The sequence below is a fragment of the Vespa crabro genome, chromosome 11 (genome assembly GCF_910589235.1).
Source record: "Vespa crabro chromosome 11, iyVesCrab1.2, whole genome shotgun sequence".
In the NCBI taxonomy this organism is placed as follows: Eukaryota; Metazoa; Arthropoda; class Insecta; order Hymenoptera; family Vespidae; genus Vespa; species Vespa crabro.
In genome coordinates this window covers 6,147,609-6,163,765 of record NC_060965.1, presented here as the reverse complement: position 1 = coordinate 6,163,765, position 16,157 = coordinate 6,147,609, and the positions used below count along the sequence as shown (strand labels likewise).

Below are 16,157 nucleotides of genomic sequence, written 5' to 3'. Positions count from 1 at the left end.
AAAACTAATATGGATTAGAGGAAAGCTAGATCGATAAGAATTAAAAATAAAAAAAAAAAAAAGGAAAATAAAACAGAAGCAAAGAAAATCGACTTTGAATTTATCGTCTGAGTAATTTTATCGTATTTTTAATCGCATTAAATCCATCAAACCCCAAGGGTATTACCAATGACGCATGTAACATATACGATCATAGCATACAACAAACACACGTTTTGTGCAAGAGAGAAAAATAGAAAAATAATTTTCTAATTAAGAAAAAAGAGAGAAATAAAGAAAAAGGGAGAGAGAGAGAGAAAAAAAAATAAAGAGAGAAAGGAAAAAATAAAGAGAGAAAGAATGTTGAGGTTCTACATAATTTTTATCGCATATATAATAAATGAGTACAGCAAATAATGCCAAAAGCAGCTCTTAAAAATTGTATATAAAAAAAAACAACGGAAAGAGAGAGAGAGAGAGAGAGAGAGAGAAAATGAAAATAAAAAAATATCTGCAACTTGTCGTCTATAGAACAACGTTGTAGTTGAACATGGAATTTAAACGAATTAGGTGAATAAAATAATGAAATAAAAAACTATCTACATTTAAGCAGATAAAAAATTAAGTGAACATTAATGAAGACGATGAGAAAAATGTGAGAATAAAAATGAATGGACGAATGTAAAAAAAAATGAATCAATGAAATTAGTCTATCTTTCTGTGTATGAATGTACTTTCTGTGGATGTATATATGTATGTATGCACGTATGTACGTATGTATGTATGTATGCATGTATGTATGTATGTATGTATGTATGCATGTATGTATGTATGTATGTATGCATACATATATGTATATATGTATGTATAAGTGTATGTATGAGATAGATCTAATAAGAGGGATTTAATATGTAAAATTGATAAAGATGATAAAGAAAAAGAGAAACAAAAATAGAACAAAAAAAAACTTAAGAAAATAAACAAAGATCAGAGAAATTGTTAATGAATAAACGTTAGAGACTGTCTTAGAGTATGTTATCTTGCTTCCAAAATAATTAAGAAGTAAATTTGTAATACATTATTTCGTCGAAACACGATCCGAGAACTGTTACAATAAAAATTATCTTGCTCCCTCGTTTCTGAGTGAGTATTTCATCTTTCTTTTATTTTTTTTTCTTTCTTTTTCTCTTTTTCCTCTTATTATTTTTCTCTTACATGACAGATAATAGATTTCAGAGGCTCACACGCAACATAAACAATAATAAGTATATTATTCATAAAAGCATAGTACGCTTTATTTATTATATATATATATATATATATATATATATATATATATATATAAAATATATATATAATATAAGTAATTAACAATCAAATAAATATGTTTAAATACATGTGTACATTATATAAAATGTTGCTTTTATAAATAATACTGTATATACATATATACATATGTATGTATGTATATATATATTCAAAAATATATTATTTAATTAATAATGTAATAAAAAAATAATTAAAGTTTTTAACATTATTAATATATTAATATATTATTAATATATTAAATTATTAATTAAATAATATATAGACTTATACATATGTATGCATTTAAACTTTGGAATTATTATTCTTTTCATATATATATATATATATATATATAATTTTTTTTTTTTTTTTTTTTTTTTTTTTTTTTTTTTTTTTTCATTTAAAATACAAAAACCTGAAATATACACGAAGAATGTTGAAACTTCATCACTGATACGTGATTGGATATACGATGAACATTTTCTATTCACCTCGAAAGCCTCGTGTTTAATGTTAACTTAATTCAAAGATGATAAGATTGCTGAAAGAGAAAGAAAGAGAAAGAAAGAGAAAGAAAGAGAAAGAGAGAGAAAGAGAGAGAAAGAGAGAAAGAAAATAGTTGTTATCAGCTCGACCTCTTTCAACGAAGACCAACAGGAAAATAAACTCTGATCGATGACTGCTCTTCGTTGTCGTATCTCTCCGTTTCTTTCTCTCTCTCTCTCTCTCTGTCTCTCTCTCTCTCTCTCTCTCTCTCTCTCTCTCGATTTCTCATTTTCATCCCTAAGTTGCTTTCCTTTTCAACGTAGATAAGTTATCAACCCTTCATTTATTTCCAGGACTTCATGTTTCAAAGCTTCTTTCTCATCCATGACGAATTAGAAGGATTAAATAAGTATAAGACCAAATAGGACAGATATTGTAATAAGAAAATCGAGAAAATTTGTCTTTTGGATTAATATTTATTTATCATTTCATATTCATTTCTTTCCTTTCTTTTTTTTAATAATTTAGAGACTATCTTTTTTCCTTCCTTTTCTTTTCTTTTTTTTTCATTTTTTCCCTCTTGATCGCAACGTAAATTATAACATTTAATTTATTAACATTTTCACACTCCTTTAATTCAGATTTTGGATAGATATTTTATATATCAATTTTTTTTATAAAAATTATGCCAGTTTCTGGTTTTTTCTCTCTCTTTTCTGCTTCATCTAACATTTTTGAGAAATATATATATATATATATATATATATATATATATATATATATATATTCTAAGACTATAGATCACATACACTGCCACCTACCCTATTAATCCTAAGTCCTATTAACTCCACTCCTGCGACAAGATCTACGATTGATTGAAATCCTTTCATCCCCCAAATAGTTTTTCACATTTCATTTTCCCGAATCTTCGAATTGAGAAGAAAGATCACCGAAGAATTATTTTAAATTATCACTACTAATTTTCATTTCAACGTCCGTCTCAAAATAATATTACCGATATAATAAAAAATCACTTATCCAATTTACGACGTCCCAACACTCTCAGACATTGGGATGAAATAAACAGTAATCTTATCTCGACTATTAAATATTTTCTACAATATATTTTTCCAACATAAAATCTCCCTATCCTTATCGAGAGATAAATTCCAAGACGTAATATTTACGCTCTACTTCGTATTAATGTTTCAACAAACATTTAGATTATCTATAATCTTTTTATATGACGTGTATATATATATATATATATATATATATATAATTTTTTTTTATAAAAATTATGTGAGATTCTATTTGATCGTTAGGTTCTTCTATCTTAATTAAAAATTTTTAAACAAACAAGATACTGTAATAACATTTTGTTATAAGGAAAAAAAAGGAAAAAAAATGGTATATCGGATACAGAAAAATATGAATAGAATATAAATAAATTACATTCTTTTACATAAATAGGTAAGTATATCTAATTTTAACGTTTTCTTTTGTCTTTTTTTTCTTTTTTTTCTTTTTTTTTTAATTATATACTGATTTAACGTTTTTATTGTCATTGAATTATTTTTATTGGCATCAAATAAAAATAATTTGATTTCTTTAGAAAAAAAAAAAAAAGAGAAAAACCTATTTTTATCAGTAATATTATCGCGATAAATTGTCAACCTCAGCAATAATTTCTCCGTATCATTCTTTATCGTTTACTATCGATCAAAGAAAAAAGAAAGTACACGAAAAATTATTGTTTGAGATAATCGATATTTATAAATCAATGGAAAATATCAATGTTTAAACTCTATTTCTTATAAATTATTATATTATTGTTATTATTTATGCAAAAACGATTCTTTCGTATTGATGATTAGTAACAATTAACGAACGAATAAATTAATTATATAGATCAAGATGTTAAAAGGTAACGAAAGAAAAATGAAAGAAAATAAAAAAAAGATAAAAATAATCTTTATACCACTTCGATGTAAAGATTAAGCAACCAATCGATTCTTATTAAAAATAAAGGCATCTTATCTAGATATCTTTATTAAATCGCAAATTCATATTTCGTATTATCATATCGTGATCCAATAGTTAAAATATATCGATATACGTATAATCGAAATATGAAATGATTTACATGGATCTACAATAAATCGTATCTAATGAAAGAATGAAAGAAACGTTATAATAATGTTTTCTGAAAGCGAAAACGTTATTATTGACGAAAGAACCTTGTAATGTCAGTTTTATATCAGTTTGACATGATAATATTTCGAAAAACATAGAATTTTAGTTTAATATAGAATTTTTACCATTTTTTCATATAAAATAACACTATGATTTAATTGAATAGTTAGCATATGTTTGTGTGTGTGTGTGTGTGTGTATAAATCAAATACATAGTTCGATATGATTTTTATTGCATTATTACTTGCACATTCCACGATTAAGCAATAGTTAATTAAATGATAGTTGGAAAAAATAAGACGAATACATTTTTTAGTATTTTCTTTCATTTTCTTTCTTCATATATGTATGTGTGTGTGTGTGTGTATGTGTATATATAATAGATCAAATACGTCATTCTACATGATTCTCCTTTTTTATTTTTACTTTTCACATTTCCTCTTTCATTGAATAATACACACATGCACAAAAATATAATTATATATATATATATATATATATATATATATATATATATAATTAAATAAAATATATATATATATAAATAAAAAAAAATATATATATATATAATTTTGGAAAATAAAATGAATAAATATTTGCTGCATAATATTTTCATACTGAATAATACTTTCATTTAATCCAATAATACATACAAACACATACATATATAATAAATCATTCGATATGATTTTCTCATTACATTATTATTTCCACATTCCACGAATAAGCAATATTATCGGAAAAATAAACTTACATATAGAGGAAAAGTGGTAGGATAAAAAAAGTGGGGATTCAAATTGATAAGACAGAACCAGTAGGAAGGAGAAAGATAAGGATTTCGGTCTGACGAGAATAATATGTATTATGTATGTATGTATGTATATGTATGTGTGTATGCATGTGTGTGTGTGTGTGAAAGAGAGAGAGAGAGAGAGAGAGAGAGAGAGGGAGTGTGAGTATGTGTGTGTGAAAGAGAAAAAGAGAGAAAGAGAGATAGAGGGAGTGGAAGAGAGGGAAAATAATAAAGCTCAGTGCACGATATACTAAAACGCCATATTTCGTAACGGGATGAAAACAGAAAAGGACGGATCGGTAACGAGTAAATACGATTTAACGTTTGAAAAGTGTCGAAAGTAATAGTCAAAGATAAAGGCTTCGTGTGTTTGTTAATTGTAACATCTTGTTTGGAGAGATTACATCAAACGCTTGTAATCGTTCATTGGAATATTTAGTGACTATATCGAGGAAATTTAATTAATTAATAAATTGGACCATTCAACGTCATACTTTATAGGATTTAAAAGGACAACGATTTTTTTCTCGGCTATTATTGTGTATGTATCTTCTTCTTCTTTTTTTTTTTTCTTTTTGACATTTATTTTGCTTTTTCTTTCGTCTGTTTATACATTTATTTCTCCTTTTCTTTTTTTTTTATTTTACTACTGTCATTTCTATTCTTTTATTATTTCCCTTTTAATTTTTATTTTCTGATATCTTCTTTCTCTTTTTTCTTTCCTTCTTTCCTTTTCTTTTCTTTTCTTTTATTTTTTTTCTATTTTTTTCATTTAAATATTTCGTTTTCGAAATATCATTTATTTATTTATTTATTCGTTCTTCTTTTTTTCTTTTCATTACTTATATCTTTTTATTATTTGCAGTTTTCATTTCTTTTTTTTTAATATATATATATATATATATATATATATATATATATATGTACTTTTTTTTATTTAAATCATAAATATCTCATTTTTATTTTCTACTTTCATTCCTCATTATATCTTTTTCGTCAAATATCTCCTCTCTTTCAATAGATTATATCTCTCTTTTCTTTTTCTTTTTCATTATTATTATAGCTATTTATTATTTCGAGATCATGCCATTTTTAAATTCATACAATTTGTCTTAACCTTATCTCTATTTCTTCATGCATCTTTTATCTAACATTTACTTTTTGTTAATAACTTTCGTTTGTGTAAGTATTACATACATTTAATTTTAAGTGCATGCTATTACGTGTATAAATAAATAAATAAATAAATATATATATATATATATATATATATATATAGTACATATGTACATGCGTCTTTTTTGGCCTTGTGTTTTTTCGTTTTAAACTTTTTATTTTTTATTATTTTTTCTTTTTCTTTCTTTGTTTTTTTTTTTGTTCAAGAGAAAAAGAATTAAAGAAATAAAAATGAAATGTGAGAAAAGAAGTCGTCAACAACTGTGAACATTGAAATTCTTTCCTATTTTTCTATTATTTTTTTTTCTTTTTTTTTTATTTTTATTTCTTTTTCTTTTTCTTAACGAATCCTTTTAATGAGACTTCTTTCATGGATCCTCTCACAGTATTTCTTCGAGTAGACAACGAAATTTATTCATTTTATTTTTATGTTTGTGTATAACATATATATACGTACTGAAAGTTCTTCTCATCATTAAAATACACGGTTGCGTGGGATTATATAAATTACTTAAGTAATCCATGTTAATATAAATAAGTCGAAAAATAATATTAACAGATCGTAATAATTTTTGAAGAGTAATTTTAACTATACGAAATATCACCAACAGTAGAGATATTTATTGTCCTTATTTGAATTAATAATAAATTAATTTAACTTCACTAATATATCTTTCTTTATTGAATTAATAGTGAATTATCAATAATTAGCAAAAAATTTAAATTATTAAAATTATAAACTAAAAATGAAAAGCTTTGATTAGAACAAATAGAACCATTCTTATGTTCAATTCAGGACGAAAATGAACAAAAAAGAAAAAGAAAGGCTTTAATTGAAATTATTTAATTCGATTATTAATCGAGTATCTCGTTCTTTAGGTAATTAAATTAATTTAATATAAATTATATATTTAATATCATAAAAGACTCATAGAATTCAGATGCATTAATAACACGCTATTATTAGATAAATTAATAATAAATATATTTGAATCATTTTTTAATGAAAATAGAATCTCTTTATAAATTGTTAAAAATAATATTATTAAAAATCAAACGTATGAATATTTTATTTGAAAAAAAAAAAAACTTCAAAAGTCATGAATTAATTCATAAATCCATAATTGGTAAGTAAGTATACACGAATGAAAAAAAAAAAGAAAAAGAAAGAAGTAAAAAAAGAAGAAAAGAAGAAAGTTATAATAACTTTGACAATAGGAAAATCTTGTAATTAAAATGGCGGACGTCTCGTCGTTTCCATTATTATATTTATTTTTCTTCATTTTTTTTTTCCATATACGAGAGATCTCATCTGTTGGCTGCTTTTCAAGATCTACTCATCGGTTGCGTCTGACAGAAAGTCAATAAAAAGGAATACCGCGATAATCTTTGCAGACGTCGCGTCGAGACGAAAAATTAGTATTCGATCTTCTTTCCTTCTTATAAAAAAAAGAAAAAAAACAAAAAGAAAAAAATGAAAAAGAGAAAAACAAGAGGAAAACCTTCGAAGAGGAAGGAAAATTTTATGTCGACTACATTAAAATCCACATTATATGTAGTCAAGATCAAATTTTGTAATATGTATTTATAATATATAAATACGTATTATAAAATGTGCATGTAAATCTAATACGTCTAAAGTTCATAGATTCTTTTTCTTTTTTTATTATATTTATATTATTTATATTACGTTTAGGTTATTTATATATATATTTAACTAATTTAATAATAATAATAATAATAATAATAATATATATATATGTAAATAAAATATAAAAATAATATATAGAACATAGAATTTAGATATTTTAGATCTGCATCATATATATATATTATTTATATCATATCTCTGTATATTTTTATATAATTAAACAATATAAATAAAAACACAAAACAAAATAAATATACTACGAATTTAAAATATTTTTATTGTTTATATGATATAACATATGTATTATACTATTAGTTATAAAAATATATAAAAATTATCTCGACAATCGAATCGTTATCTGTATAATAATCAGGATTTTTTTCACTGACGTTATCGATAAAGATAGAAATCGTTGTTCCAAAGTACTTTGTTCTTCTCTCTCTCTCTCTCTCTCTCTCTCTCTCTCTCTCTCTCTCTCTCTCTCTCTCTTTTTCTTTATAGATAATCTATAAATGATATAATTTTGATCTCATTGCATAAAATAGAATTACGATAGACAATCTGTGTACAACCAGGAAAGAAATTACATCGTGCTTAGCAATTAAAAACTAGTTTACTCGGACACGTTTATGAATGTCTTACATAAAACTCGTAACAAAATTGATTCTAAGATCGTTTAAAGTTACCACGAAAATGAAATCTTAGTTATGCGATCGTTACAAAAAGAGAGAAATAGAAAAAGAAAAAAAAAGAAAAAAGAGTCGAAAATCGAATCGATGAATCAATCATCTAATTCGCGTGAAAATCATGTGAGAAAATTGCACTTTCGCATTTGTATCTCTGCAAGAAAATACATTTTATTTATTCCATCTCTCTCTCTCTCTCTCTCTCTCTCTCTCTCTCTCTCTCTCTCTGTATGTGTGTGTGTGTGTGTCTCTTATAATTCCTTTTTTCGTTTTCATCTTCTTTTTTCTTTTTTGTTAATCTTCTTTAACCAACTTTTTTATATTTTAAAACAAAAAATTACATAATCAAATAAATAACTGGATTAATATATAACATAAAATTTACACTAGTATAACTATATTATAATAATTCATGATAGTTTCATTTTTTATTGTTCAGATAAAATTTGAAAAATAATATTTTTCACAAATTTATACTCTCTATAATACTATTATTTTTTAATGCCTAAAGAAAGAAGATCTATTATATTTATACTATTATTTATATTAGTATAAATTCTATTAGTTAAAATAATTCATAAGAGTGTTTAATTTAAAATGTCTAAATAAAATTTTGTTCCAATTCTTTATTTTCCAATTCCATTTTTTCTTTCTTTTTTATTGTTTGAGTTTAACGAAAGAAATCTATTGAATAAATAATTTCATAATCACATGTAATATAATTTATGACAATTTAATTGTATAATAATAATTCATAATATTTTCATCTTTAATGTCTATAAAGAATTTTGTTTAAGGCTGCTATAATCAAATTTTTATCAATGACATATAAAAAAGAAATTATATAAATTAATGATTATGTTATTAAAAAAATAATTTTATAATTGCATAATAGTGTATAACTCCTGTACTAGTATAACTATATTATATCTACTTAATTAACATAAATTATATCGATATAACTATATTGTCATAATTCATTATATCACTATAACAGTTATATTATGATTTTTAATATCCTAAAAAAATTTTCTTCAGATTCTTAACAATCCGATTTCTTCGTATTTAAACAAAATAATTATATCATTTAAAACATTTATATATATATATATATATATATATGTATATAAAGTATACAGTATAAAGTATAATTTATACTATATGAACTAAAAAATAATTTTAATTTCAAAATACGATATAATATAAACAAATAAAAATATGACATTGAAATTACATGGCATTATAAAAGATTAACACCACCATTTATACGGATATTAATTAATCGTTACAATTTCTTTCTTTTTGTATTAAATTATTATTAACTTTGACACTGGTTTATACTTTTTCTTTTGCATTCAATATTTATTTTCTTTTCTCTTTTTCTTTTTTTTTCTATCACGATCAGTAAAATAGTTTTACATAAGAAAGTTCAACAACAGCTGCAGCGGGATTCGTAAAATGAAAGAGAAAGTAGATGGGGAAAGAGAGAGAGAGAGAGAGAGAAAAACGATATGCTAGTAAAAAGAAAAGAAATAGAAGAAAAGAATATTCTAAGGAAAACATTGTTTTTACAAGCGCGGTAGAAAATCAGGGATTGTCTTGACAGATGCTTCAAAACTACGAAAGAGAAAGAAAGAAAAGAGAAGAGAAGAGAGAGAAAGAGAGAGAGAAAAAGAGAAAGAGAAAGAGTAACATGAAAGATGATCGTTTCATGTTTGAAAAATGAATGATGCAATACTTTGTAAGAAAAACTTGAAAAAGAATGTACGTTGATTCCTGAAAATAAATAGTTTTCTTCTATCTAGAGAAGAAATGATCAAACAAATAAAAGAGATAGAAATGGAGCGAAATTACTTATATATATATATATATATATATATATATATAACAGTGTATAAATGTATGTACACATATATGTGTACATATATATGATGTATATATATGTGTATATATATGTATATATATGTACATATATATGATTTAAAGCTTCATTATGTTTCATTTCAAAACTTCATTGTTTTCCTTTTTTCTTTTTTTATAACACTATTATTACTATTATTACTATTATTACTATTATTACTATTACTATTATTACTATTATTATTATTATTATTATTATTATTATTATTATTATTATTTTTCCTACTACTACCACTATTATTATTATTATTATTATTATTATTATTATTATTATTATTATTATTATTATTATTATTAATTTTTGTCCGGAGAATAATGGACAATGGATAAATTATTCATTGTATAAATAATAATTTAGTTTTCTTATTATTTTCATGAAATTTGATGGAACATTTTGAATCGAAGATAATTTTTACTGAAAATATGGATGAACTTCGTTTTTGGTTTCTATAGCATAAATAAAATACTTTTATTTCCTATTGAGATTATCTAACAGAAATTATATAATAAAGTCTAAACAAAATAATTTCTAATAATTTATCACGTGTTTTATATCAGGTTTTTATTTTTTTTATTACAATTTAGATATGTACAGAAAAAAGATAATAATAATAATAAACACGCAAGGAATTCAAATATTTTCTCTCTCTCTCTCTCTCTCTCTTTCTCTCTCTCTTTCTCGTTATTTTCATTGCTTAATTCTATTGTTATCTATGAATGAATAAAAATGTATTATCATTTAGATATGAAGTAAGTAGGATCATCAAGATTCTAATAAATACTATATGAGTTAGGTTATATATACAACAGGCATATGCACACGCATGTAAATAGATTATACAGATACATATATATATGCATAATAATGCATATATATATATATATATATATATATATATATATATATATATATACATTTATATTTTTTACGCAATGATGAATTGCGTTGTAAGAAACTTAGCTTCTTTATCTTCCAATCTTAATCTTCGTGATAATGTCAAAGATTTTGCATTCAAGGTCTAGACCCAATGACATATATTCTTGGAATAATGATCAATCTTTGATTTTTAAATATATTAACTTCCATCTTATTTTTATTTTTAAAAGTATCACAAAAATTTCGTAAAGTTATCGAAATTTTTTTTAAAGTCCTCGTCATTTTTTAAACGCTCCAAGTGATTATATCTTAATTTGTATACTTTATCGAGAAAAAATGTTCTTTTTTTCTTTCAGACAAATTTATCATCAGAGATAAAAAACAAATTCATACAAACAAAGTAACAATCAAACAAATCGATAATACTTGTTACTGTTATCAAATGAGTTTCTCAAGATTTTGTGCGATTATTAGGATCACAATATGATAGTTGCAATTCTTCAAAGAACTTGAATGGATTTTGAATAAAATAAAATGATTAAATAAATCTTCATTCCTTTTTATTTTTTTTAATGTACAGAACAACAAATATAAAAAACAATAAAAAAAAATACTTAAAATATAATGAGACTTAAATTATAATAAATATTTGAAGTTGATCCAAGACAAAATACAGTGGAAATTTGCAAGGAACTTTAGCGCCACGGTTCAGTGATCCTTCGAAGCTTCTTTGGCCCCAGCCAAGAGAAAGAGAGAGAAAGAGAAAGAGAGAGAGAGAGAGAGAGAGAGAGAAAGAGAGAATTTCCGTGAATTTCAGTTCGCCCGCATTTGCAAATAAATTTTACGCCATAGCTATCGATTTCCGCCAGGAATTGGGACAATCGACTCTCTTTCTCTCTCTCTCTCTTTCTCTTTCTCTTTCTCTCTTTCGCTTTCTCGAGATACCACTTAGCCTTATACCAAGTGCATCCTATCTTCAAAGAAGAGTGATGGAAGGATATCGACTTTTGGAAAATAAAAGTTAGATTGATTCAATGAAAAACGGAAAACGGATTTGAAATTTCCTTTTTTTTTTTTTAACAAGTTCGAAACATTAAAAGAATAAAAAGTCGAAAAACGAGATAAGTTTGATAATGATATATAATGTTGTGACGTAATCTTTTCTAATTTGTCAAGTTCAATTAGGAATAAAAAAGGGAGAGAAAAAATATTAGATAAAACATTTAATGTTGCATTGTTTTCTTCTTTTCTTTTTTTCTTTTCTTTTTCTTTTTTTCTTTTCTTTTTCTTTTCTTCTTTTTCTTTTCTTCTTTTTCTTTTCTTCTTTTTCTTTTTTTGAACATTCATTTATAACCTTACAACAATTTCCTTTTCTTAGTAGAATGCATTAGAAAGATAAATAAACATATAAATATTATTTGTCTTCGTATGCGATCCTCGGAAATAAGAAGTTACAAAAGAATAAGGCATTTAATTAGATGAAGATGATAAAAAATGAAATCACACTAAGTTGTTGATTGAAATTCGCTCGCAATTAATAACAGCGCCATCTACCATTGAAAATAAAGATCGCTTTATTATCGAGGATCAGTGGATATTTTACGTTACAGTGCGATAGACAGAATATTTTTAATTTTCTTATTTTATTTTAACATCGACAAAAATTAATATTCGAATATGTATTTAGAAAAGCACACTATTATCGTATAATAACTCTAACTTGTTATTTAATCATTAGAAGAAAAAAAGGAGCTCTTTTCGAAGACAGTCATGTTTTCATTGAATATTATAATTGCACTACCTTACCGACCAATGATATTAGAGACCATTTCTCAATCGAGCATAAGTGACAACTTGTTTCGAAATGCAATTTTTCTCGTGAACGATATTGTTATTAAGTAAAAATTGCAGTATGCTACGTCGACTTATGGATTGTTGTAGTCTACGTAAATTAGATTATTGCTACTCAAAAATAGTATAAAATTTTTAATTAATGTTATACAACATACGAAATTACATTATTGAAAATAATCTTTCTTTTTATTCTATAAAATAATAACAATAGTAATAATAATAATAATACAAAAAATATTGCTACGTTTAACCATATTCGAAGTTTAGTGGTATTAGGAGGAGCTTAAAATTTTCATTGTTTTTCAATAATAATCTCTTAAAATAATACAATCAAAATGATAGAGGAAAATGTTTACGAATCAAGGCCAAGTGTATTTAATTACACTGAGGTTTGTATTTTTTAAATAGAATAATCATTTTTATTATGTATTATACTATAATATTGTTATTGAGCAGAATCTGCTAATGGCTATATTGCTTAGTCTGATTTCTGCTGTATATTTATATTGTTTTAATTTATGATCAAAGTTTATTAATATACACTGTTATTTAATAAGTATCTAATAAAATATTTTCTTTATTTTTTAGGCGGACGACAGAACACCATTACTACCAAATACTCAAGGCAATATGGCAGAAAAAACAGCTGGAATTTCTAAAGAAACCCTTGTTTCCCAAGGTGGGCAAACAATCAAAGCAAAGAGGCTTCCTCAATATATTGCAAGTTTAGCAGCTACATTAGGAGCTGTGGCAGCAGGAATGACATTAGGATGGACCTCACCAGCTGGATTAAATGGTGTCAATTTAAAAGCTATATCTGATGTTCCTATTAGTTTAGAGGAATTCTCATGGATTGGAGCACTCACACCACTTGGTGCTGCAGTAGTATGCATGCCAATTGGTATTCTTACAGATATAATAGGCAGGAGGCTTTCTATGTTAATACTCACGATTCCTTTTACAATTGGCTGGCTATGTATTATTTTTGCCAACTCTGTAACTTTATTTTATATTGGAAGGTTCATTACAGGTGTTAGCGGTGGAGCTTTTTGCGTGACAGCTCCCATGTACACCGCAGAAATAAGTGAAAGTGAAATTCGTGGAAGTGTGGGTTCATATTTTCAATTACTCCTCTCTGTAGGTATTTTACTTACGTACCTTTTAGGTACCTGCGTAAATATGTTGTACTTATCTATTATATGTGCGGCTGTACCAATAATCTTTTGTATAATATTCTTCTTCATGCCTGAAACTCCTACATTTTATTTAATGAAGGGAAATGAAAATGCTGCTAGAGCAAGTTATATTCGACTTCGCGGAAATCAATATAATTTTGAGCCAGAATTAATTGCACAGAAAGAAGCATTAGAAGAGTCTAAGAAAAACAAGGTATCATTTCTAACATCATTGAAATCAAAAGCTTGTAAGAAAGCCATAATAATATCGTATGGTCTTATGTTATTTCAACAATTGAGTGGAGTAAATGCTATTATATTTTATGCTGGTTCTATATTTTCTTCAGGAAATAATTCTCTTCAATCTGATACAGCTAGTATCATAGTAGGTGTAATGCAAGTAATTGCAGTATTTGTTAGTACATTGATAGTTGATCGTTTAGGTAGAAGATTATTGCTTTCAATATCTATTATTGCTATGTTTCTATGTACACTCATACTTGGTGTTTACTATTATATTCAGGAAGAAGGAGATGCAAGTAATATAAGCTGGTTACCTCTTTTATCTATTTGCGTTTTTATAATTTTATTTTCACTTGGGTTTGGTCCTCTTCCATGGATGATGATCGGAGAACTTTTTGCTCCAGAAATCAAAGGTGTTGCTGGCAGTAGTGCTTGCTTATTGAATTGGTTAATGGCATTTATAGTCACCAAAGTTTATTCTAATTTAGTCATTGCTTTACATTCTTATGGTACATTTTGGTTATTCTCACTCATTTCTGCTATAGGTATCGCTTTTGTCCTATTGTTGGTCCCAGAAACGAAAGGAAAAACATTAGAACAAATTCAACGCGAATTAAACGCATAGTTAAGTATTTAGAAGAAATCTCTAATATGTAAAATACATTTTTATATAAGAGATTAAACATTTTCATATTGCAAGACTGATTCTTTTGTAAATTTTGAAAGTCTGTAATATGTTTTAGACGAATATATATATATATATATATATATATATATATATATATATATATATATATAATTTATAATAAAAGAGATATATTCTGTACCATTTATAATCGTTTAAATAAACGTATATTGCTATTATTATAATTATAATTAGAATTTAAACGAAATTAATTTCCAAAATGTTTTTTAAAATTCCTGCTGTTAAATGATCGTATTCAATCGATGTGTTACCTAGCGGAAAATCTTTGATACTAATACTTATGTATCCATTGAAAATAGTGTTCATATTTGTAAAAATACAAATTAATTCTATTTTTATTTTGGAACATAGTAAATCTGTCGAAGATTCAAAAGCGTATTTTTAAGATTATATAGAGAGCACCACTTTCGTATAAATCTATATAAATATTCATACGAATAACATTTTTCTGTTTTTATTTGTACATTATGATATGAGATAAATTACAATAAATAAATAAATTGAATAAGTCAATTTTAGAAATATTTAGTAACACGTTCTAATATATAACAAATCACATTTCTCATAATTCTTGTTCGTTTGATAATAAAAATATCTATAGAGCACGAATTATAATGATCAATGAATCATTCAAACAATTTTATTTTTATGAAAAGTTATTGTGAACAGCAAAAAAAAATAAAAAGAAAAAAATTTTCATTCACAATTCTATTTGCATTTCTTCATATCGTGTATAAGTGAGATATACTAAAAAAATATCTGTATAATGATATCTGATAATATCAGTATAAGTGAGATAGACTAAAAAAAAAAGAGAGAGAAACAGATGATCGGAATGATGAAGTGTAGTTGACGAAACGAATCAACGAAAATAAGACAAAAATAAATGTGTCTCACAAGAATTTCTGTTATAAATATTTTCTGTTATAATTAATTCGTTTAAATTCATTGTAATAACATTGATAAAATAAATCGAATATCGACCGAGTAACTTAATGTTACAAAACGCAATTTGAATGTTGACAAATGTAAATTTTAAAATTTCCATAATTTATCTTCAAACAAACAAGCTTAGAAAATAGATTTACTTGTATATTTCAAGTGTCT

At 24.7% G+C, this 16,157-nt stretch overlaps 1 protein-coding gene across 2 annotated transcripts; it reads left to right on the top strand.

Annotated features, from left to right (window-relative positions):
- The first annotated feature begins 5,009 nt into the window (after positions 1-5,009).
- Positions 5,010-15,952, top strand: LOC124428202 (facilitated trehalose transporter Tret1-like). 2 transcript variants are annotated; one of them, XM_046972028.1, is made up of 2 exons: positions 5,010-5,303; positions 13,515-15,952. In XM_046972028.1, the coding sequence occupies exon 2, from the start codon at positions 13,557-13,559 to the stop codon at positions 14,967-14,969; it is 1,413 nt and encodes a 470-aa protein (XP_046827984.1). In that variant the 5' UTR covers positions 5,010-5,303; positions 13,515-13,556; the 3' UTR covers positions 14,970-15,952. The 2 variants fall into 2 exon arrangements, with proteins under 2 accessions (XP_046827984.1, XP_046827983.1); XM_046972027.1 differs by lacking the exon at positions 5,010-5,303 and adding an exon at positions 12,947-13,315.
- Positions 15,953-16,157: the final 205 nt, after the last annotated feature.

Bases quoted from the DNA above. Each gene is read 5' to 3' on its own strand.
- LOC124428202 (XM_046972027.1), top strand. From the start codon at position 13,262: ATGATAGAGGAAAATGTTTACGAATCAAGGCCAAGTGTATTTAATTAC. The intron at 13,316-13,514 runs GTTTGTATTTTT...TTTATTTTTTAG, and splicing joins GTGTATTTAATTACACTGAG to GCGGACGACAGAACACCATT.